Source organism: Nerophis ophidion, linkage group LG27 (assembly GCF_033978795.1).
Source record: "Nerophis ophidion isolate RoL-2023_Sa linkage group LG27, RoL_Noph_v1.0, whole genome shotgun sequence".
In the NCBI taxonomy this organism is placed as follows: Eukaryota; Metazoa; Chordata; class Actinopteri; order Syngnathiformes; family Syngnathidae; genus Nerophis; species Nerophis ophidion.
Window position 1 is genome coordinate 21,054,108 of NC_084637.1, and position 20,000 is coordinate 21,074,107.

Genomic DNA, 20,000 nt, shown 5'->3' on the forward strand with positions numbered 1-20,000 from the left:
TTCATTTATAAATTTGTTACAAACACTCATATTGTAGGCCCTAAGGATGAAAAATGGCAGATTCTCAAAATTTCTGTCTTTATTATGATTAATAATATTGCTTAATCATTATTGATATTAAGCAGCAACATTGATTTTCACACGTTTCCTTTTTTTCCTGCATTTTTTTTGTTTTTTACAAATACTCACACGATAAGGACGGAAAATTGCAACTTGTTGCCTTTATTATTATTATTATAATTATTATTATTATTGTTATCATTATTATTATAGTTATTAATATTAGTATTTATTGTAATTATTTGGCAGCAAAATAGATTTTTATGCATTGTTATTTTTCCTACATTCTTTATTTGTAACAAAACATCATTCAAGGTCCTTTGGATGAAAAAAATAAGCTTCCCAAAAACTGCTGTTAATATTATTTTATAATGATTAATATTATTATTGTTATAATTTGTAGGCAGCAATATTGATTTCATGCATTATTATTTTTCCTACCTTTTCAGACTTTTAACAAATACTCAATCAAGGTGGCAGCTTCCCAAAAACTGCTGCAAAATATAATACATTCATATGTTTGATGAGGGGGCGACTTGTCCAGGGTGTACACCGCCTACCGCCCGTGTGCAGCTGGGATAGCCTCCAGCACTCGCAGCGACCCCAAAAGGGACAAGCGGTAGAAAATGGATGGATGGATGTTTTTATCTTTAACTAGTCAGTCATATAAAACTACTTCAGCCTGAAATGTAAATACTAATAATATACAATGGGATTGTAAACATCAAATACTAATAATATACATTAGGATTGTAAACATCAAATAATAATATTCATTAAATGTAGACATCATATACAAATAATATACATGAGGATTGAAAACATCAAATACTAATATGATACTGTATACTAAATGTAAACATCAAAAACGTATAATCTACATTAGGATTGTAAACATCAAATACTAATAATATACATTAAATATAAACATCAAATACTAATAATATACATTTGGATTGAAACCCCTGTAAAACACAACACATACACAACACAATGAATACACAACTAATACAAAACAACAAATACACAACACAACAAATACATAACACAACAAAACAAATACACAACTAATACATAGCAACAAATACACAACACAAATAAATAACACAAAGCAACAAATACGCAACACAACAAATATACAACTAATACATAACAACAAATACAGAACACAACACAACTAATACATAACATGTACACAACACAACAAATACACAACACAACAAATACATAACAAACAACATAACGCAACAAATGCACAACAAATACATAACACCAAAATAAACAACACAACAAATACCCCACACAACAAACACATAACAACAAATGAACAACACAACAAATACACAACTAACACATTACAAAAATACATAACACACAAATGCACAACTAATACATAACAACAAATGCACAACACAACAAATATACAACACAACAAATACACAACACAATAAATACTAAATACAATATACAACACAACAAATAAACAACACAAAATAACAAATACATCCATCCATCCATTTTTTACCGCTTATTCCCTTTTGGGGTTGCTGGGGGCGCTAGCGCCAATCTCAGCTACAATTGGGCGGAAGGCGGAGTACACTCTGGACAAGATAACAAATACACAACATAAGAAATACACAGCACAATAAATACACAATAAATACATAACAACTACACAACACAATATACAACACAATACACAACACAACAAATATACAAGACAACATTACCCAACACACAAAAAACACAACATAACAAATACTTGACACAACGCAATTATTATATAACACAATGCAACTAATACACAACACAACAAATACACGACGCATGCAACAAATATTCATCAGAGCAAATACACAACACAGTAAATGCACACCACAACCAATACACAACACAACAATAACACAACACAACAAATATCACACAGAACAAATACTCAACCCAACATTTACAAATACACAAGTAAAAAACACAACAAATACACAACACGACAATTACATAACACAACAAAACAAATACACAACTAATACATAACAAATACACAACTAATACATAGCAACAAATACACAACACTAAAAATATATAACAAATAAATAACACAAAGCAAGAAATACGCAACACAACAAATACACAACTAATACATAACAACAAATACAGAACACAACACAACTAATACATAACAAGTACACAACAAAACAAATACACAACACAACAAATACATAACAAACAACATAACACAACAAATGCACAACAAATACATAACACCAAAATAAACAACACAACAAATAACCCACACAAACACATAACAACAAATGAACAACACAACAAGTACACAACTAACACATTACAAAAATACATAACACACAAATGCACAACACAACAAATATACAACACAACAAATACTAAATAAAATATACAACACAACAAATAAACAACACAAAATGAAAAATACACAACACAACAAATACACAACACAACAATACACAATAAATACATAACAACTACACAACACAATATACAACACAATACACAACACAACAAATATACAAGACAACATTACCCAACACACAAAAAAACACAACATAACAAATACGCGACACAATGCAATTAACATATAACACAATGCAACTAATATACAACACAAAAAATACACAACACATGCAACAAATATTCATCAGAGCAAATACATAACGGAGCAAATGCACACCACAACCAATACACAACAGAACAATAACACAACACAACAAATATCACACAGAACAAATACTCAACCCAACATTTACAAATACACAACAATTAAAAAAACACAACAATTACACAACACAACAAATACAGGTACACACCTTATCACAGTGGTCCCCAACCACCGGGCCGAGGCCCAATTGGTACCGGGCCGCAGAAGAATTTTTTATTTAAAAAATAAAAAATATATATTTTTTTACAAATAGTGCACCAACCACAAAAAACTCCCTTTTTCATGACAAAGAAGAAAAAAAAAAAAAAAAGGACACCCCCTCACCCCCGGGCCGCGGGACAAATTATTAAGCGTTGACCGGTCCACGGATACAAAAAGGTTGGGGACCACTGCCTTATCAGAACATTGTGCTGCATGCTTTAAATGGTCAACAGTGGCGCCATCATGTGGTTTGTGTTGTTTCTTCAACAGGCGGGAAGAACCAGCTTCTACTGGCCTTGCTCAAGTGCACAGGTAGTGTGATATATATATATATATAACGTATGGATATATATTATTGTTAACAACTTATATTGTTATTATTCCTAACTGACATATATACAAATAGCCACCGCTTGTGCAAGTTCTCACATTTAAAATGATGACAGAGGTCTGTAATTTTCATCATAGGTACACTTCAACTGTGAGAGACAGAATGTGAAAAAAAATCTGGGAATTCACATTGTAGGAATATTAAAGAATTTATTTGTAAATTATGGTGGAAAATAAGTATTTGGTAAACCATTCAAAGCTCTCACTAATGGAAGGAGGTTTTGGCTCAAAATCTCACGATACATGGCCCCATTCATTCTTTCCTTAACACGGATCAATCGTCCTGTCCCCTTAGCAGAAAAACAGCCCCAAAGCATGATGTTTCCACCCCCATGCTTCCCAGTAGGTATGGTGTTCTTGGGATGCAACTCAGTATTCTTCTTCCTCCAAACACGACGAGTTGAATTTATACCAAAAAGTTCTATTTTGGTTTCATCTGACTACATGACGTTCACCCAATCCTGTGCTGTATCATCCATGTGCTCTCTGGGCAACTTCAGACGGGCCTGGACATGCACTGGCTTAAGCAGGGGGACACGTCTGGCACTGCAGGATTTGATTCCCTGTCGGCGTAGTGTGTTACTGATGGTAACCTTTGTTACTTTGGTCCCAGCTCTCTGCAGGTTATTCACCAGGTCCCCCGTGTGGTCCTGGGATTTTTACTCACGGTTCTCATGATCATTTTGACCCCACGGGATGAGATCTTGTGTGGAGCTCCAGATCGAGGGAGATTATCAGTGGATAATTGCTCCCACAGTCGATTTTTTCACACCAAGCTGCTTGCCTATTGTAAATTCACTCTTCCCAGTCTGGTGCAGGTCTACAATTATTTTCCTGGTGTCCTTTGACAGCTCTTTGGTCTTGGCCATAGTGGAGTTTGGAGTCTGACAATTTGAGGCTGTAGACAGGTGTCTTTCATACAGATAACGAGTTCAAACAAGTGCCATAAATACAGGTAACGAGTGGAGGACAGAAGAGCTTCTTAAAGAAGAAGTTACAGGTCTGTGAGAGCCAGAGATTGTCCTTGTTTGAAGTGACCAAATACATATTTTAAACCATAATTTACAAATAAATTATTTAAAATTCCTACAATGTGAATTGTTGGATTGTTTTTTTCACACTCTGTCTCTCACAGTTGAAGTGTACCTATGATGAAAATTACAGACCTCCGTCATGATTTTAAGTGGGAGAACTTGCACAATCGGTGGCTGACTAAATACTTTTTTGCCCTACTGTAGATATATTATTATTATTTACATATGAATATATTAATATTGATAACTTATGGATATGTAATTATTTATAACATTTAAAATATTGTTATTGTTAATAACTTATACAGATATTATTATTAATAACCTTTACATATATTATTATTATTAATAACTTGGTATTATTATTATCTTATACATATATTGTTATTAATAACTTTACGATATATTAATCCATCGATCATAAAAGAGTTTTCATTTCCGTCAGACACGTCGCTGCAGCTGCGACGCGACGTCATCTTTTGCCAAGTCGCCACCTCGGCCGTGTGCACGCTGGCCGAGCAGCTGCTGGCGGCGTTACGATGCCGCTTCAACAACGCCGGCGAATACCAGGAGGACGGCAAGGAGACCAGCAGGAAGTGGCTGGAGCAGGTGTCCGCCATCGGCGTGCTCATGCACTTCCAGTCCACGCTAGCACCCCATGTGGTGAGGACATGTATTACACCTTGTGTACATGAATTCATCCATCATATTACACTAGTGCCCCATGTGGTGAGGACATGTATTACAACTTACGTACTTGAAATTATACATCATATCACATACTAGTTCCCCATGTGGTGAGGACATGTATTACACCTTATGTACACAAATTCATACATCATATCACACGCTATTGCCCCATGTGGTGAGGATATGTATTACGCCTTATGTACTTGAATTCATACACCATATTCCACTAGTGCCCCATATGGTGATGACATGTATTACACCTTATGTACTTGAATTCATACATTATATCACACACTAGTGCCCCATGTGGTGAGGACATGTATTACACCTTATAGAACATTAGACATATCTAAAAAGAAGTTAAAAATAACAAAATAAAGTAAAATTACTTAACCTTTCCTTATTTTTCTCCTCTCTCCCTCTCTCCCTCTCTCTCTCTGTTTTTTATCTTTCTCTTTCTCTCTCTCTCTTTACCTCTATCTCTTTTTGATCTCTTTGTTTCTTTCTTTCTCTCTTTCTGCTTTTGTCTTTTTCTCTCTGTCTGTCTTTCTATTTATCTCCCTCTCTCTCTCTCTCTTTGGCTCTCTTTCTCTTTTTTCTCTTTCTGTATTTATCTCTCTCCAATTCTCTTTTGCTTGCTGTCTCTCTTTCTTTCTATTTGTCTCCCTCTCTTTCTCTCACTTGTTCACTCTCTTTGTCTTTCTTTATGTTTTTCTTCCTTTCTCTCTCTTTCTCCATCTCTTTCTCTCTATTTTCTCTTTCTTTCTTTCTTTCTTTCTTTCATTATTTTTCTTTGTCTTTTTCTTTAAAATATCTTTCTTTCAATGTATGTTTATGTCTTTCTCTCTCTGGCTCCCTTTTTCTCTTTTTTACTCTCTTTCTCTCTGTTTGGTAATTTTATCTCTTTCTTTCTTTATCTCATTTTGTTTTTCTCTCTCTGTCTCTCTTTCTTTGTATTTCTCTCCCTCTCTTTGACTCCCTTTATCTATTTAATTGTTTTTCTCTTTTTTATGTTCTCTCTCTCTTTCTCTCCTTCCTTGTCTTTCTTTTTATTTGTCTCTTTCTGTATTTATTATTCTCTTTCTTACTTTCTTTCTCTGTGCTCCAGCGGGAGGAGAGGACCATGCTGGAGGACACCAAGGCGTGTCTGTGGGACTTGGACAAAGTGAGCGTGTTCTTCAGGCCGCTGGAAGACGAGTGTCTGCTGGCCAGTGAGTGACAGACAACGTTCAGAGGAAACTTTCAGGCATATTTTTATGTCTGCATTGACACACTTTAGAGTAGTGAGTGTGCAGCTTGCATAGATTCACTAGCTACCCCCCGAGAACCACTCCACGCACAGCCATTACTGGAGTGGTGTCGTCACCCTGGGATGCACAAGGGCCGCCTGAACTGGGGCGCTGCGGTTCACGTGCACATTTGCACGTTAATGGCCACTCGTGCTTGCTCGGGAAAGAAATCCGCTTTCATCCGTGTGAACGGCATCTCCCCGGTGCTGGCGGCACTAGTGCAGCCCCGGAAAATGGCCAGCACTGTGGCTGACTGTTGGCAAGAATGTGTAGCCAGATATACTGTATTTCCTTGGATTGCCGCCGGGCATCTAATATGCGCCGGCCTTGAATTACTGCCGGGTCAAACTTGCTTCCCAAAATTATAAGCGCATGCTTACTATTACAGCTTCACGGTGGCAGAAGGGGTTACTGTGTCTGCCTCACAATACGAAGTTCCTGCAGTCCTGGGTTCAAATCCAGGCTCGGGATCTTTCTGTGTGGAGTTTGCATGTTCTACCCGTGAATGCGTGGGTTCCCTCCGGGTACTCCGGCTTCCTCCCACTTCCAAAGACATGCACCTGGGGATAGGTTGATTGGCAACACTAAATTGGCCCTAGTGTGTGAATGTGAGTGTAAATGTTTTCTGTCTATCTGTGTTGGCCCTGCGATGAGGTGGCGACTTGTCCAGGGTGTACCCCGCCTTCCGCCCGATTGTAGCTGAGATAGGCGCCAGCGCCCCCCCGCGACCCCAGAAGGCTTACTATTACCGGAGGGTCAAATTTGTGACGTCACGAGTGACGCTTCCTCTGTCGTCATTTTCAAACTGGCACAGGAGTTTTTTTTTTTGCTTGCACTATGTGTAAACCAGGGGTCTTGTTCAACAGTCATACAGATCACACTGAAGGTTGTGATATAAAACAACTTTAACACTCTTACTAATATGCGCTACACTTCTGTGAACCCACACCAAACAAGAATGACATACACATTTCGGGAGAACATCGGCTCTGTAACACATTATAAACGCAACATAACAAATTATCCAGAATGCCATGCATCCATGACTCTTGGCTATATTATACGCCCCGCTAGCACCAAATATAGCCAAGAGTCATGGATGCATGGCATTCTGGGTAATTGTTATGTTGCGTTTATAATGTGTTACAGAGCCTGTGTTTGTTATTCTTGTTTGGCGCATATTAGTAAGAGTGTTAAAGTTGTTTATATCACAACCTTCAGTGTAACCGGTTTGGCTGTTGAGCAAGTATGCCTTGCAATCTCGTACGAGGAGCAGGGAAATGCATGCGTCCGGGCCGCACGCAGATAGCATGGTGTAAAAGCGGACGCGATGACATGTTGTAGAGCAGTGGTCCCCAACCACCGGGCTGCGGCCCGATACCTAGCCGCAGAATAATTTTTAATGATTTTTTTTTTTTTTTAGTTAAAACATTTTTTTTTTTACTGCATGCCATTGGTAAGCGCAGGGGTGAGAAGACGTTTTAAAATTATTAGCGCCTGCTTACTTTTACCGCATGCCTTGAATAAGCGCAGGAGTGAGAAGAGGTTTTAAATTAATTAGCGCCCCGGCGGCTATTCAAGGAAATACGGTAGTTGTGTTGCGGATTGGTTTTCAATGGCTAGTTGTAAACTGTACACTGACTGCTCTAAAGTAGTGAATTGTGAAGTGAATTATATTTATATAGCGCTTTTCTCTAGTGACTCAAAGCGCTTTACATAGTGAAACCCAATATCTAAGTTACATTTAAACCAGTGTGGGTGGCACTGGGAGCAGGTGGGTAAAGTGTCTTGCCCAAGGACACAACGGCATTGACTAGGATGGCGGAAGCGGGAATCGAACCTGCAACCCTCAAGTTGTGGGCACGGCCGCTCTACCAACCGAGCTAAAACCGCCCAAAAAGTATGCCTTTACTAGTATATATCAGGAAGATAAGGTTCATTTCAGGGATTTTTACTTTTTTGTGTGTGTTGGTAAAGAAGTATCTTGACTTGTACGGATAAAAATAATAGTTATTCATGATTTTTGTAATAATAATACAAGGGCTATAATTTATTGTCTTTAATCAATAATATACATTTTAATGTTAATAATACAAGTTATTGTATGTTATTTTAAATAATAGTACTACTGCTGGAATGTAATATTTTTTAAATAATAAAAATGTTAGCATTTAATATTGTTTTTATTAATATTAATACAAGTGGTAGCATTTATTGTTATTTTATTATTACAAATACAGTGGCTTGCTTGCATTAATATTTTTTATTAGTAATTAGAGCTAGCAGTTATTTACTTTATGACTAATGAAAGTGAATGTATTATTGTTTATTGTTAATAATAAATGATTAGTTATAAGTTATTGTAACTAATTATTAGTTATTGCTATTATTTTTATTCATAAAAATGGAAGTACCCTGCATGTATTGTTATTTTTATTAGTAATAAGAGCTAGCATTTATTTATTTTATGAATAATAAAAGTGCTAGGATGTACTATTGTTAATATAAATTATTAGCTATAAGTTATTTTAACTAAATATTAGTTATATGTTATTAAAAGTAATTATTAGTTATATTTATTCATAAAAATCCAAGTGCTTGCATTTATTATTTGTATACGTAATAAGAGCTAGCCTTTATTTATTTTATGAATATTGAAAGTGCTAGAATTGATTACTTGTTTGTTGTTCATTATACATGTGCAAAACATTATTTTATTTATAAAACTCAAGGTGCCATCATTTATTATTATTTTTACTAGTAATAAGTGCTAGTCATTTTTTAAAATACATAATGAAAGTCCATCCATTTTCTACCGCTTATTCCCTTTCGGGGTCACGGGGGGCCCTGGCGCCTATCTCAGCTACAATCGGGCAGAAGGCGGGGTACACCCTGGACAAGTCGCCACCTCATCGCAGGGCCAACACAGATAGACAGACAATATTCACACTCACATTCACACACTAGGGCCAATTTAGTGTTGCCAATCAACCTATCCCCAGGTTCATGTCTTTGGAAGTGGGAGGAAGCCGGAGTACCCGGAGGGAACCCACGCATTCATGGGGAGAACATGCAAACTCCACACAGAAAGATCCCGAGCCTGGATTTGAACCCAGGACTGCAGGACCTTCGTATTGTGAGGCAGACGCACTAACCCCTCTTCCACCGGGAAGCCCATAATGAAAGTGCTAGCATTTATTATTATTTTTATTAATAATAAGAGCTAGCATTTATTTATTTTATGAATAATTAAAGTGCTGGAATTTATAATTGTTTATTGTTAATGATACATGTGTAATATATTTTTAAAAAATCAAAATCAAAGTGCTAGGGTGTATTATTCTTCTTCTTAGTAAAAAGAGCTAGTTTTTTTTTAAAGAAATAATGAAAGTGCTAGCATTTATAATTATTTTTATGAATAAAATTAATAAAAGGTCTAGCTTTATTTATGATTTGTATTATTATTAATAATAATAATGGCATTCATTATTTTTGTACGTTTGAGAATCTTTGAGGACGCTACAAAATACAATACAACTAAAACAGTAAATACATTATTATCAATACATGTACTGTAGTATTAATATTAATATTGAAGAATTCTTATATCATTCTGTACTACATATATAGGTCTGCGTTACTTGGTGGTGGTTTGAACACACTGCAGCTAGTCCTGGATAGTCCCACTCCTTAATGCTGCAGCATTCTCACAGGAATACCACCTTACTTAATTTAGGACGCTGTTTTTCTGTATGATTACTGTCTCGTGGGGTACGTTGTGGGCGTCTCCTGCGATGCAATTTGTATTTTTTCAGTAAACCTTCGTTTTGTTTTGGGTTTTTGTCTGATGGAGTGCTTTGTGTCGGCCGCAGACTCTCCTGTGTGCTACCAGGTGGAAGGCAGTCGTCAGGCACTGAAGGTGACGCTCCACCTGGACAGCTGCCTCTTCAGCGAGCTGCCAAGTCGGCTGCAGAACGGAGGAAGCCTCAAACTTCACACGGTTCTCTTCACCAGAGGTACGAAATGCTGGCAGGCTCAACAGGAGGATGTGCGCTGCACTGCCCCCTACTGGGGAACTGTCTTTATTACAGAGAAGGATGTGCTGCACTGCCTCTTACTGGGGAACTGTCTTTACTACAGAGAGGCAATTTTTCATAAGGAGGAACAATTAATATTTCAACTATATGAGTTCTTTGTATTATGTATACATGTCGTTTAAATAATAAGGAAATAATCTGTATACAATATTTTATGAATACAATTTGTATTATATATCATTCTTGAATTAGGTAATTAGATAAATACATGCCATTTAATTTTTTTAAATTAATCCTAAATATTCAGATTCAGGACTTTTGGTCATCTGAATGAGGAATTTTGGCAAAAATTCATATATTTGGACAAAAATATGCATTACTAAGGGTTTGTGAATGACATTTTAAATACATAATTAGATGTTGTATTAGTTATTCCTATTGTATATGAATGTAATTTTCCATCCATCCATTTTCTACCGCCTATTCCCTTTTGGGGTCGAATAAAATAATATGTAGAAAATGATTTGCACACAATATTTGATGAATAATATAATATAATTATGAATATAAACAAAATATTTATCAAATACATACACACGTGATAACCATACATTTAGATATTTTTGGTAATCACATTTTAAAAATATTTGTGCAGGGTCTTCTTTATTAGAATGCAGGATTTATTTTAATTTAGGGATTTATGGCAAAACTCCAAATTTTAAAACAAAAATATGACGAAGAAAAACTATTTTAGATTTAGATATTTTTTATTTTAGTCAAAATTTAACATTTTTTGTTTTTTCCCATTGTGTTTTCACATAATTTAAAATATTGCGTATATTATGTATGAAATAATTGTATCCGTAATATTTTGGTGTTAATGGTGTTTATTAATTTGATTATGAGTATAATTATCATATTAATTGTTAAAGGAATAAAACAAACATGACATTAACCATAGAATACATTTTTAAATCCATCATATACATACAAATATGTACAATTATGATTGTACATTAATGAATAAATCAGGGGTTTATGGCAACAGTTATACAATTGGACCAAAATATGCAGTTTTGAGAATGTGGGGAAAATAATTAATAAATTCATTTGAGTCCAATCAGATTTTGTAATAGTTGTTCCTATTATGCATAAATATGATTTAAATAACAATAAAATATGAATGCAATTATTTTATACACGATATCTTATGAATAAAATATAATTTATTAATTTTGATTTGATTTTAATTATGGTTAAAACAATCAATCAAAAAAATAACCATAGGATACAATTTGAAATTAATATTTACAAAACCTATATAGTATGTATGACAAAATTATATACATATTTTATGATCAAAATGTTATTATTAGTCTGATTATAAATATAATTATCATATTAATAATTAAATAATGTAATAAAATAAATACAATATTTACAATAGAATAACATGTTTAAATTTATTTTCAACAGTGCATTAAAATCGTAATCAAGAGTTTATGGTTGTAAATGTGTTAATAAATCAAGATTTTATGCAACAAAAAGACATATATTTGGACAAAAATGATGTATTGATGAGAATGGGGGAAATAATTAATAAAAAGGATTTGAGTTCAAATAGATTTTGTATTGGTTTCCCTTTATGTATAGATGTTATTTAAATAATATTAAAATATGTATGAAATAATTCTATAAATATAATATATTTTTTTTATTTGATCATGAAAATAATTGTTATGGTTAAAATAATTAATGAAATACATATACGCTTGTTAACCATAGAAGACAATTGAAAATGAATACATTTAAAAAATAATAGTGCAATAATATTTATAGGATTTAGGATTGGACATTTGTGAATAAATCAGGTATTTATGGCAAAATCCCATAAATTTAGACACAAATATTCAGTATTGACTACGTTAGGAGGATAAATAATTTAGATTTTTAAAATAAATTTTCATCCAAATAAATTTCGATTTTTGTTTTTTCCATTGTACGTAAATATATTCTAAAAATTAGATATGATGATATGTATGAAAAAATGTTATACATGATGATGTATGATCTGTATGTATGATCAAAATGCTATTTATTAATTTGATCATAAATGATACATTTTTTAATCAAATAATTACGATATTTACCATTAAATAACATTTCAAATGTATCATATCCACAAAGAATTATCACAAATTAATGACTTATGGATTTTTTGTTGAACATTTGGAAATAAATCAGCAACTTATGGCAAAAAGACATATATTTGGACAAAAATACGCAGTATTGGGGATTATTATTATTATTGTTATTGTTACTAAATTCATCTGAGTTCAAATAGATTTTGAATGAGTTTTTCCTCTTATGAATAATTTCATTAAAATAATATGCATACAACAATTGTACACATATTATTGTATGCATAAAATATACATTTTCTAATATGGTTATGAATCTAATTATTATTGTTATAATAACTTATGAAATACACACATGCGCGTTTACCCTGGAATACAATTTAAATAAATAATAATGATGGTAGTGCAGGGTCTTTTAATATTGGAATTTATGGTTGTGATTCATTTTATTTAGACAGAAATATGCAGCAGTGACTACGTGGGGAGAATAATTAATTGAGTCTTTTTAGTCCAAATAGATTGAGTTGTTTGTTTTTCTCATTGTGTATAAATAATTTATTCTGCATAGTATTTTACAATTAATTAAAATTTTATACATTATATTTGATGAACAAAACTTTATTTAAAGGCCTACTGAAATGAGATTTTCTTATTTAAACGGGGATAGCAGGTCCATTCTATGTGTCATACTTGATCATTTCGCGATATTGCCATATTTTTGCTGAAAGGATTTAGTAGAGAACATCGACGATAAAATTTGCAACCTTTGGTCGCTAATAAAAAAGCCCTGCCTGTACCGGAAGTAGCAGACGATGTCCGCGTGACGTCACGGGTTGTGGAGCTCCTCACATCCTCACATTGTTAACAATCATGGCCACCAGCAGCGAGAGCATTTCGGACCGAGAAAGCGACAATTTGCCCATTAATTTGAGTGAGGAGGAAAAATTCGTGGATGAGGATAGTGAGAGTGAAGGACTAGAAAAAGAAAAAAAAAGACAGGGCAGTGGGAGCGATTCAGATGATATTAGACATATTTACTAGGATAATTCTGGAAAATTCCTTATCTGCTTATTGTGTTACTAGTGTTGTAGTGAGATTATACAGTCGTACCTGAAAGTCGGAGGGGAGTGGCCACGGGTATTGTGACAGCCAGTGTCTCTGAGGGAAGCCACGTTTCTCGACGAGGCCAAGCGAAGGCAGCTGGTCGGGCCGGGCTGAGCTTTTTTTCCCATTCCTCCACGGTGAAGGCATCCCAGATTCGGGGATGGCCGGTCGGAGGGGGCAAGACAGTCCGCAGCTGCCTCTTTGACAGGTGCACGAGGAACGACGAAAGCTCCGCTCATGTCTACGGTAAGAGCCGACTTATTACCACAATTTTCTCACCAAAACCTGCCGGTTGACATGTGGTCGGGAACCATGTTCGCTTGACCGCTCTGTTCCATAGTAAAGCTTCACCTTCGGGAAAGTAAACAAGGAAACACCGGCTGTGTTTGTGTTGCTATAGGCAGCTGCAATACACCGCTTCCCACCTACATCTTTCTTCTTTGACGTCTCCATTATTAATTGAACAAATTGCAAAAGATTCAGCAACACACATGTACAGAATACTGTGTAATTACTTGATTAAAGCAGACGACTTATAGATTGGATCGGGCTGGAAAAAAATGTCCGCTACAATCCGTGACGTCAAGCGCACGCGTCATCATACCGCGACGTTTTCAACAGGATACTTCACGCGAAATTTAAAATTGCAATTTAGTAAACTAAAAAGGCCGTATTGGCATCTGTTGCAATGTTAAGATTTCATTATTGATATATAAACTATCAGACTTCGTGGTCGGTAGTAGTGGGTTTCAGTAGGTCTTTAATAATGTAATTATCATATCAATTGTTACATCAATTTATACATTATTTACAATAAAATATAATTTGAAAAATGTTGATTCTAAAGAATAATAGCGCAGGGTCTTTCTTTAATATCGTAATTTTAAAAAATATGTTTGAAAAATAGTTGCCAATCATATTCCGAAGGAATCTATTTGAAAAATATCAAAAGTAATTATTAAAGTACTTTTACCCCAAACTAGCTGGAAATAGGACAAAACTCCATTGTGCTGATTTCCTGTCTGTTTGTGGCGCAGCCCTGGAGCGTGCGGAGGGCGTGTCCCAGCAGGACTTGGCCGCCATGGAAGAGCTGCAGCAGCGCACTGACGCCGTGTCCTTGGAGAAGGTCAAGGCCTACTACCGCAAACTCAGGTCAACAGAATACATCACTTTATGATGGCCAGAGACCCCACTGGGAACAATCATATCTCTGACGTTAGCACTTCATTAGTGCGAGTTAGCGCTTCATTCATCTGCAGCTATGTTTAACATAAACACTGTAATAGTTGCGTTGAAAATTTTAACTCAGGTTTTAAAAGCAGCATTGTGGGACAGGTAGGTTAGCCTATTTAACCGTAGTGTTAGCACTTTAGCTCATACAGCTATGCTAGTGTTGCTAACGTATCCTTCCTGCCGCATGTCCAACTCCTTAATGTTACACTGCTGAATCTCAGTAATCTCTACTGGCAACTCGTTGTATTGAGTGTCTGTAGCTTTAATTCCATGTATCTGATATTACAAACCCCGTTTCCATATGAGTTTGGAAATTGTGTTGGATGTAAATACAAACGGAATACATCCATCCATCCATTTTCTACCGCTTATTCCCTTTCGGGGTCGGGGGGGGCGCTGGCGCCTATGCGCAAATCATTTTCAACCCATATTCAGTTGAATATGCTACGAAGACAACCTATTTGATGTTCAAACTGATAAACATGTTTTTCTTTTGCAAATAATCATTACATTTAGAATTTGATGCCAGCAACACGTGACAAAGAAGTTGGGAAAGGTATCAATAAATATTGATAAAGTTGAGAAATGCTCATCAAACACTTATTTGGAACATTCCACAGGTGTGCAGGCTCATTGGGAACAGGTGGGTGCCATGATTGGGTATAAAAGCAGCTTCCACGAAATGCTAAGTAATTCACAAACAAGGATGGGGTGAGGGTCACCAATTTGTAAGCAAATGTCGAACAGTTTTAGAACAACATTTCTCAACAAGCTATTGCGAGGAATTTAGGGATTTCGACATCTACGGTCCGTAAAATCATCAAAAGGTTCAGAGAATCTGGAGAAATCACTGCACGTAAGCGATGATATTACGGACCTTTGATCCCCCAGGCGGTACTGCATCAAAAACCAACATCAGTGTGTAAAGGATATCACCACATGGGCTCAGGAACACTTCATAAAACCACTGTCATCAACTACAGTTGGTCGCTACATCTCTAAGTCCAAGTTAAAACTTTACTATGCAAAGCGAAAGCCATTTATCATCAACACCCAGGAACGCCGCCGGTTTTGCTGGGCCCGAGCTCATCGAAAATGGACTGATACAAAGTGGAAAGGGTTCTGTGGTCTGACGAGTCCACATTTCAAATTATATTTGGAAACTGTGGACGTGGTGTCCTCCAGAACAAAGAGGAAAATAACCACCTGGATTGTTATAGGCGTAAACTTCAAAAGCCAGTATCTGTGATGGTATGGGGGTGTATTAGTGCCCAAGGCATTGGTAACTTACACATCTGTGAAGGCACCATTAATGCTGAATGGTCCATACAGGTTTTGGAGCAACATACGTTGTCATCCAAGCAACGTTATCATGGACGCCCCTGCTAATTTTAGCAAAACAATGCCAAGCCACGTGTTACAAGAGCGAGGCTTCGTAGTAAAAGAGTGCGGGTACTTTCCTGGCCCGCCTGCCATCCAGACCTGTCTCCCATCCAAAATGTGTGGCGCATTATGAAGCCTAAAATACGAGTACAAGTTGAACAACTTAAGCTGTACATCAAGCAAGAATGGTAAAGAATTCCAATTTCAAAGCTTCAACAATTAGTTTCCTCAGTTCCCAAACATTTATTGAGTGTTGTTAAAAGAAAATGTGATGTAACACAGTGGTGAACATGCCCTTTCCCAACTACTTTGGCATGTGTTGCAGCCATGAAATTCCAAGTTAATTATTATTTGCAAAACAAAAAAGTTTTTGAGTTTGAACATCAAATATGGTGTCTTTGTGGTGCATTCAAATGAATATGGGTTGGAAAGGATTTGCAAATCATTGTATTCCATTTATATTTACATCTAACACAATTTCCCAATTCATATGGAAACGGGGTTTGTATAGTGCTATTTAGCACTTTAGCATTTCATTTATTTGTAGCCACGTTTGGCATTACACACTGTTAACGTTACGTTGAAAATTTACACTCACATTTTAAAAGAAGCATCGTGCTAGTTAGCCTATTTAACTGTAACGTTAGCACTAGCTCATATAGCTATGCTAGTGTTGCTAACATTACCTTCCTCGTGCATGTCACACTCCTTAATATTACACTGTTGAATCTCAGTAATCTCTACTGGCAATACGTTTTTGTGTGTGTATAGCTTTAGTGCAATATATCCGCTATTATAGCGCTATTTAGCACTTTAGCATTTTATTCATTTGTGAACTTTATGTACCATTTACATAAGCACTGTAAAAGTTTGCTTGCTACGTTGGGCAATTAAATTCACATTTTAAAAGAAGCATCATGCTACAGGTAGGTCAATTTATTTAAATGCAATGTTAGCATTTTACCTGATAGAGCTTTGTCAGTGTTGCTAACTTTAGCAACACACGTCTCTCTCCTTAATGTTACACTTCTGAGTCTCAGTAAACTACTGGCAACACGTTGCATTGTGTGTCTCTAGCTTTAGTGCTATATAAATGTTATTGTAGCGCTGTTTACCACTTTTAACGATTCATTTATTGTGCACTTTATATAATTTTTACATAAAGACTGATAACTTTGCACTTGTTCAACACAATATATGTCAAATATAAAATATATTTAATACAAATATACTGTATATCCTTGAATAGCCGCCGGGGCGCTAATTAATTTAAAACCTCTTGTCACTTCTGCGCTTATTCAAGGTGTGCGGTAAAAGTAAGCAGGCGCTAATATTTTAAAACATCTTCTCACCCCTGCGCTTACCAATGGCATACAGTACAAAATTGAGTGTGATTAAGAAAACAAAACAATTAATAAATAATTATTCTGCGGCCGCGGCCCGGTGGTTGGGGACCACTGCTCTATAACATGTCATCGCGCCCACCTTTGCACCATGCTATCTGCGTGCCGGCTGGACGCATGCATTTCGCTGCTTCTCATATGAGATTGCAAAGCATACTTGGTCAACAGCCATACCTTTTACACTGATGGTTGTGATATAAACAACTTTAACACTCTTACCAATATGCGCCACACTCTGTGAACCCACACCAAACACATTTCTGGAGAACTGTAACACATTATAAACGCAACATAAGAATTACCCAGAATGTCATGCATCCATGACTCTTGGCTATATTATACACGCGCCCCCAACCTCGCCCACCTCAACCGAGGCACGGAATGTGTTACAGAGCCGATGTTTTCCCGAAATGTGTTTGTTATTCTTGTTTGGTGTGGGTTCACAGAGTGTGGCACATATTAGTAAGAGTGTTAAAGTTGTTTTATTACAACCATCAGTGTAATCCGTATGGCTGTGGAACAAGACCCCTGGTTTGCACAAAATAAAAACAAAAAAAATCTCCTCCGCCGTTTTGAAAATGGCGACAGGGGAAGTGTCACTCATGACGTCACGTATTTGACCCGGCGGTAAAAGTAAGCATACACTAATAAATTTGGGGATCGAATTTGACCCGGTAGTAGTACAAGGCAGGCGCATATTACATGCCCGGGGCTATTCAAGGAAATACGGTAAATATAATTCCCAAAGATAACATACAACAACGTACCAGGAAGGGGTGGGGCAGGAGGAGAAAAACATTAGCCACACTAGCATAGCTACCTGAGCTGAAATGCTAACATTACACCCGCGCTTTAACAGCAACATCTTGCTAGGTTAGCTTAGTCGCTGAAGAAAAAAAATTAAATAATCATACTTAGTAGTGTTTGTCTAAAATAAAACAATCAATAAATCCCTGAAAATGTTATTTATATAGCACTTTTTTTACACAAGCTAGCTCTCCAATCAGCTAAACAGACTAGATAGGTCCTCTGTGACATTTTAGTGAATTTACAACACTGAAACAATACAAAAAGAATGCCATTGTAAGTTAATAATACTAACACAGACACTTGTAAACGTGTTAGCATGTAATGCTAACGACACTGGCTTTAGTACATTACGGTAGCATGTACAAATATGCATGAAAACACTCCTACAGACATCTCACACGGGACAGTTTAGTAAGTATTGTTTTAATTATATTGAAAAACTTACAAACGTTGCTTTCGAGTAGGAACGTTATGGACATTTGTACTTCCGGTTCAAGTCACGGAACAAGAAGCACTTTTTAAACTTGAAGCACCTGCAGTGAGCGAACCGGTCCAAAAGATGGTGCCGTAGCACAAACCATAACAGGCCATTTCAGGGCCTGTCAGAAACTCTTTGTTATGACCATTAGCAAATACAAATCCAATAATTAGCCGCAGCATACGAAGCATTGGGAAAAAGTTGTGGCTTATAGCCCGGAAAATGTGCTATTTAAAAATGTATTATCAATAAAATGCTAAGAAGAATAACAATACATAAAATAGCGGGACACAAATTAAAAAAGATATTCAGTAGAAAACCTGACCAAAAAATATGTGCCGTTTAAGATTTGTAGCGAAGATTTGCAACATCACTTTAAAAAATTGTGAAAAGGCATCTTCGCAAGATCAACAAATATTGACAATGTTTTACATTTTGATCTTTTTTTCAAAAACAGGGCTTTTTATTTGGAGAAGTCCAACCTTCCCACGGACTCCAACACCACGGCCATGAAGATCGACCAGGTAAACATGTTGTTATATATTTAGGTTTATGTCGGGACTGACTGCATTCAACGCGAGCGCAGATTCTGGGCCTCGAAGTCCGAGATCTCCGACCCAACATCGCCAAAGTAAGAGCTAGCTAGCCGGCCTGCTCCTTCGTTAGCTCGTCCAGACGTCGCCATTAACCTCGACTAACATGGTCCCTGTAGCTGCTAGACCAAGGCACTGACACCTAGTCTGCCCTAGAATACCTCCTTCTAGCGCCTCGGTCTCAAAGTAGGACTGGTTCGTGGGTGAGTAACTTTATGGTCCACACGAAAAGAGCTAAAAATGATAAATACTCGGTTAAAAAAAAAAAAAAAATAGGAAAACCTTGCAGCTTTGTCGCCGGAATTTTAATTTCTGATTTTTTTTTTATTTTCTACATTCTCATGTACTCTGTATGATTATGTAAGTTTTTGCTTTTCAGAAACCGCCATTTTTCCCTTTCTGCTTTCTCATGCATTCCAGATGAAAGTTAAAAAGGACTTTTCACATTTCAGAAATGGC

At 36.1% G+C, this 20,000-nt stretch overlaps 1 protein-coding gene across 2 annotated transcripts in view; it reads left to right on the top strand.

The window, feature by feature from the left end:
- prex1 (phosphatidylinositol-3,4,5-trisphosphate-dependent Rac exchange factor 1) overlaps positions 1-20,000 on the top strand; it is a 216,356-nt gene that overhangs the window by 192,044 nt on the left and 4,312 nt on the right. The window contains exons 31-37 of one of the 2 annotated variants that reach the window (XM_061889796.1): positions 3,227-3,268; positions 4,826-5,043; positions 6,179-6,281; positions 10,232-10,375; positions 14,679-14,793; positions 19,406-19,472; positions 19,535-19,579. In XM_061889796.1, the coding sequence (XP_061745780.1) occupies positions 3,227-3,268; positions 4,826-5,043; positions 6,179-6,281; positions 10,232-10,375; positions 14,679-14,793; positions 19,406-19,472; positions 19,535-19,579 (734 nt within the window). The remainder of the gene's footprint in view (positions 1-3,226; positions 3,269-4,825; positions 5,044-6,178; positions 6,282-10,231; positions 10,376-14,678; positions 14,794-19,405; positions 19,473-19,534; positions 19,580-20,000) is intronic. The other variant, XM_061889798.1, reaches the window with a different exon arrangement.